Raw genomic sequence first — 5,605 nt, forward strand, 5'->3', positions numbered from 1 at the left:
CAGGCGGGCGGGCGGGCGGGCAGGTGAGGCGAGGCAGGCCGCCGTGGAGGCGCGCGCGCAACCGGGCGTGATGCGCCCGTGACGTCGGTTCCGTCTGAGACCTTTAATCCCTCTGCCGCAGCAGCCGAGGAGCGAGGAGGGGGGCAGCCAGCAACCGACGTGGACCGCACAAGCTAACGGCGAGCAGGAGCCCCCCCAACACTCACCCACTTCTGTTATTAAAAAAAAAAAAAAAAGAACGCACACTCGGTGGGTCGTGGTTGAAAGCTCGCCATATCGACCCAAACCAAAGCGGTAGCCGGTGCCGGTTCCGTACAGGCCAGGGCCCCCTCCCTCCCTCCCTCCCTCCCCCGCCGCCAGACATCCTCCCTCCACATTGTCATCATTTTCAAGCGTAACGAGGCGGATCGGGGCTACAAAGCATGCAGGATGAGCCTGCGGGGCTGACACGCACTCCGACGCCGCCGTCCACCGACCAGGAGCCCGCCAGCCGCGGCCGAGAGCCGGTGTCAACCGATCGCCGCTGCCCGGTGCCGCCGGATTACGAGCAGCGAGGCTTCCGTCCGACGCGGCCCGCCCGTGACCTTCAGATCGGCCGGGAAAGACAGCGGCGATCCGGCGAGCTCGCCCCCGAGTCGGCGGGCCCTTCCTCGCCCCTCGACCCGCGGGAGGACGCCGCCGATGCCGCGACGCCACCGCCATCCCCGCCGCCGACTTTCGTGATTTCGTCCCGCGCCGTCCCAATGGACTCCCCCGTGGGCCACCAAGTCAACAACGGCAATGACTGTAACATGTTGTCCGGAGGTCTGGTCGCCGCCTTCCCGGAGATGCAGAGCACCGGCGGCGGCGGCGGCTCGTCCTCGCCCTCCCTCGCGGGCTTCGGCCCGCCTTGGTCGGTGCAGACGTGCAGCTCGTCGCCCCCTCCTCCTCCTTTTCCTGCTCCCCCGCCTCCTCCCGCTCCACCTGCGCCCGCATGCACCTCCGCCGACAGCAGCGGCGGCGGCGGCGGCTTCTACGGGGGGATGCCGTCACCCTCCGTCAATCCGGCTTTCTACCAGGGTTTCTCGGCTAATCCGTGCTCCGGGATTAACGTGCAGGGTTTCGGCGGGCCCTTCTCGCCGCAGATCCGCCGCTCTCCCATCAACCCGCAGATGCACAACCAGCAGGGCGCCTTCCTGCAGCAGAGGAACAACTACAACCAACATCAGGTGGGCCCCAGACATTATTGCCAGACATATCCCAGCCTCAGATAAATCGCGATTAATCATTCGCGGTATCATTTTTTTTTCACTGGGTTCTTCATTTATCGAGGCAAGTTGTTCGAGTTGCTCGCTTTCAGTGCAGTACCGCGTTGTGCCGCCAACACGCCAGGCAGCACTGAAATTTACTGGAAGAGATGCAGTGTTTTAACCGCAAGAAGAAGGGGCAGAGAAGGTACCCCCAAAAGAGTTCAAACTCCTGTTTTGCTTCGTCAGAGATCCTTGCGACTTTTTAATGTGTCCTAATATGATACATTGTTATAATTTCATCATACTGTACCACTGTCAACAATACAGGTACTTCCCAATTTGCACAAATTACTGTAATCTTCTTCTTCTTCTCCTTTCGGCACGTCCCTATTCAGGGGTCGCCACAGCGAGTCAGTAATTTCCATCCGCCCCCGTAAACCGTCCTACCAACTCGCATGGTCGTCTTGGCAAAAGATGCCATTCGGATGCCATTCCTGACGCAACCCTCCCCATTTCTCCGGGCTTGGGACCGACACTGGGGAACAGTGCACCCCCAGGGGAGGGCACTGCCCCCCAGCGGCTGGGTTGTCAATGTCTATGTATATCACCGTCTCATATTTGCAGAGTAGCTCTTGGATTGCCATTACTACGTCATTTGCAAAGCAGAATCCACTTGGCTCATCTTTGTGCGCATGGTGTAATCCTCCACTCCAATTAATAACTTTGTCGTGCTTTCCACAGTTCAGGAGGAAGGCTCCATTGATTGATGCACTTGAATATCTTTCTGCGTATTCTACTATTCCCTCAAAATGAGGACAATCTTCGGTTTCTTCATTCCCTAGATTCTTGATGTACTCCTTGGAATGATAAGTGAGGTTTACCCGAGAAGGAACATAAAGATCCATCTCTTTATCTATATTAAATGTTCGGACTAAAGAATGTGTCATTGATATTCTTATGGGATTCATAGGATGACCCTTTCCACAATTATGCAGTCCTATTGTATCATCATACATGTAGGCAACTTTCATGGGTATAAAAATGTAAATATTTTATTTTCATCTTAGGGCAGCACAATAAGTGTAAGGTAGGGGCAAACTCTTTAGCATATTTAAGGAGTTTTTTTCAAACCTATATTTTATAAATGCAATGTGCATGATTTTTAAGCCCTCCTGGAGATGGACGAACACACTTGTTATAGACAAGTTTTGTAGCAAGGGACTTATAACGAATTAAATAGAGCGTTGTTAAAAAAACAAAAATTCTACATTCGCTTACTCTGCAACAAGGGTAGAGTCTGACCGAAAAGTATCTCGACTGGGTCTAGAACACCTATTGCTACTTTAACTGCATTTTGAAAATTTGACCCCATAATTCTTTAGAAATGACACAGTGCAACCAACCACCAATGAATAGTTAGAAAATACAACACAGGGGGTACAATCGTGCCTAGACAACCGGCTGTACGGGATTTAGGCAATCATCAATAAATTACACTCTTGCACTTATCACGATATTTATAGCCACTGGTCACATACTTGTGCCAGAATAAGACACTTATTTTCTAAAATTGAAGATACATTGCCTATGTTCTATAAAAAGAGTAAAGTAAGACGGAGTTCCATTTATTGGAAAAGAGTTTTCATGGCTAGGCTTATTATTGCTTGAACGTGTGTTGTTCTTATGCATCATTTTTTGAAGAATGAGTCAAAAACATTGTAAATAGTACTCGAAGTCATCCTGCTTTTGTGATTATATCTCGCTGCTAATGGCCAAAAAGAGATTAGCAAGACTATGAACCACATTTCTGTTTTGAAATGTCCTTTTTGTATTTGTGAAAACTGGCGTATCATTCAGAGATGTTTACAATTACAACTCAAAGCCCCGTCATTTTAGGAATGCGTTTTGTAATAATATCAAATTAATAACAGCAAATATAAATCAGAGATGATGTCATGTGTTCCTAAACATAGTCTTGATCCTGATTTTAAAAAATGTCTGTACTTTTTTTTTTAGCATATTAGGTATTTGAGATATTCTCATTTTGTATTTTTAATTTTGACCGATAGAAGCTCGCGCAATATGGATTTTACCACACATTGTAATTTATAGGTGTGACGCTTCTGAAAAAAATTCCCAATATATTGGCATCTTGTTGCCAAGCAATAATTCAACTGATGGGAGGAGCTTCATTTCGTCATAACATACCCTCGTCTCATCGAAAAAAAAATGCTTTGCTGCCATCTTGTGGCACATATAGGCAATTACAGATTTCTTGGCGTCAATTCTTCACGGATTTTTGCTATTTGGGCTCTATGAAGCTAGAGATGCTAGTAATATACATTTATAATAATCCAATATGTTATTTTGTCTGTCCCAAATAAATGATATCACAATCTTGACCTTGAACGTATTTTCCTCTGTGGAAAGGTTTTCCAGAAGAAACGACGGTCACCACGGATGACCGAAAAACCAAACGATTTCTATTACGAGTGTGATGAAGCACAAACGCTTCCCGTTTCAGGAAGCGGCGTCGACTGCGCGGATGGTGCAGATCTTCATTTCCATAAACACTGTCACATCACAAATTGTTCAGATTCCAAGACCTTTCTCCTTCCTTCCTGTCTGCTTAATGTTTGGCAGTCGGTGACAAGCACTGCCAAGGTGGCTCGCTACTTTTGAGCAAAGCCGTCCTAAGAATACGTATACAATAGGCCAAAAGGCTGCTACGGGTGAAGAGGAAAATAAAAGGAGTGGAAAAAAAACATCTGACGATCATGCACGGCTCTCGTTGGGTTCACCTTCTTTTGGACAATGCCAATAATGGTCTTTTTTTTTTTTTTTTTTTTTTTTTGACTTGACTTGACTTGGCCACCCATTGACTTGACTTATCCGAAGAGGCTCAGAACTGGCTAAGTGCCGCTACATCAAAAGTCAACCAACTACGACAACACAAGTACACGTCTGCCTTGACTGAATTCTATATGATACTATCTTACCTAATCAGTATTTGGTTCCGTTTTTGATGTTTCCTGAAAAAAAAAAAAAAAGACTCAGGCCATTTTTTTCCCGAAAGGTGACGATATGCCAAATTGAATGGCCCAAACTACTTGCTGTGTGTCTTCCCAGATGGGATTACGAGGGACAAGGGCCACTCCCAGTGATAGAGTCATCAAGATTGACGGTCAAACAGGATGAACTGATCAATGCTCCCCTCTCCCCCGCACACACTCTCACACACACCCGCACACACACAAAACAAGCATTGTCGCATAATCAATCAAAGCAAAAATAATGCAGATGAGACGTTGCTATGACTGGATGAGAGACAACAAGCTTTACAAAATGCGGCGACATTTGATAGGCTTGAGCAAGGCCAGGTGCTCTCGAGTGGAAAACACGTTCAAATTCATATTTTTTCAAACCGATACTAGTGCGAGTCCTCAAGCCTTGAGGACTCATCGATACCAAGCAATTGATACCACTGACACTTTTGACACATAAAATTTCTATTTTTTTTAATCACCTTTGGTTTGCCGTATCAAATTGTGCATGTGGTGGAGGCAGCTGGGAATCGCCCACACCCACCCTTCTCACACACACATACACACACACACACACACACGCATGCACACGGCCAAGCTTTCATGCAACTCTCAGCAGCTGGCAGCCTGCCACATTTCACCCTCCTCCAGCCAGCACTGGCTCATCACTGGCACACCAAATGCGACCTGTCCCATCTGGGACCCTGCGGTGTGAATTTTTAGGGTGGGATGGTTTGACAGGGGGGTCCGCAGATTCCTCTTACATGCCAAAAAGGTTCAGTGCAGTGAGAAGGCCAGAGATGTTACACCAGGACGCATTCTCACCAAAACGTGATGCATTTGTGCACTTTGACAAGACGGCGTGGACCTCCACCAAGGTCCACCCCATCCCGATAAGGGGTCTGTTTGTCTATATTTTTTTAAGCAAGGGTTAAGGTTGAAAATGGGGCGTTCAATGACAGTTTGGGGTAAAAAGTTCTGTTTCAAAACAATATCATGGTCTCAAAATAGGGTTTCGCGCCAGGGCTCTGGATTCACGTCAGCGTTTCTATCTGGAGTTCTGAGCTGTATGTCGGATTCCAAAGTATGGTTTCATAGGGTCGAATTTTTAAACAAATGTTAATGTTTCTAGGCCAGCGTTAGGTTTTCAAACTCGGCTTTCAAACCAAGATTAGGCTTTCAAAGTTTGTGGTGTCCCTTGCTGTAAACGGCCGGTACTACGTTCACAGATGCAAAAAGGGTGTCGGCCCGCACTGCACTTTATGAATAATGAAGCACCGTGGAGAAACATGACGTAAACTCTGCGGCGCTCTTTGCAGGCGGGCGGGCGGG

The 5,605-nt window shown here is 47.5% G+C and overlaps 1 protein-coding gene across 2 annotated transcripts in view; it reads left to right on the forward strand.

Annotated features, from left to right (window-relative positions):
- The first annotated feature begins 664 nt into the window (after positions 1–664).
- cpeb2 (cytoplasmic polyadenylation element binding protein 2) overlaps positions 665–5,605 on the forward strand; it is a 20,912-nt gene continuing 15,971 nt past the window's right edge. For both annotated transcript variants that reach the window (XM_019878364.1, XM_019878365.1), the window contains exon 1: positions 665–1,208. In XM_019878364.1, the coding sequence (XP_019733923.1) occupies positions 744–1,208 (465 nt within the window). In that variant the 5' untranslated portion in view covers positions 665–743. The remainder of the gene's footprint in view (positions 1,209–5,605) is intronic.

Source organism: Hippocampus comes, unplaced genomic scaffold (assembly GCF_001891065.2).
Source record: "Hippocampus comes isolate QL1 unplaced genomic scaffold, H_comes_QL1_v1.1 scaffold562, whole genome shotgun sequence".
In the NCBI taxonomy this organism is placed as follows: Eukaryota; Metazoa; Chordata; class Actinopteri; order Syngnathiformes; family Syngnathidae; genus Hippocampus; species Hippocampus comes.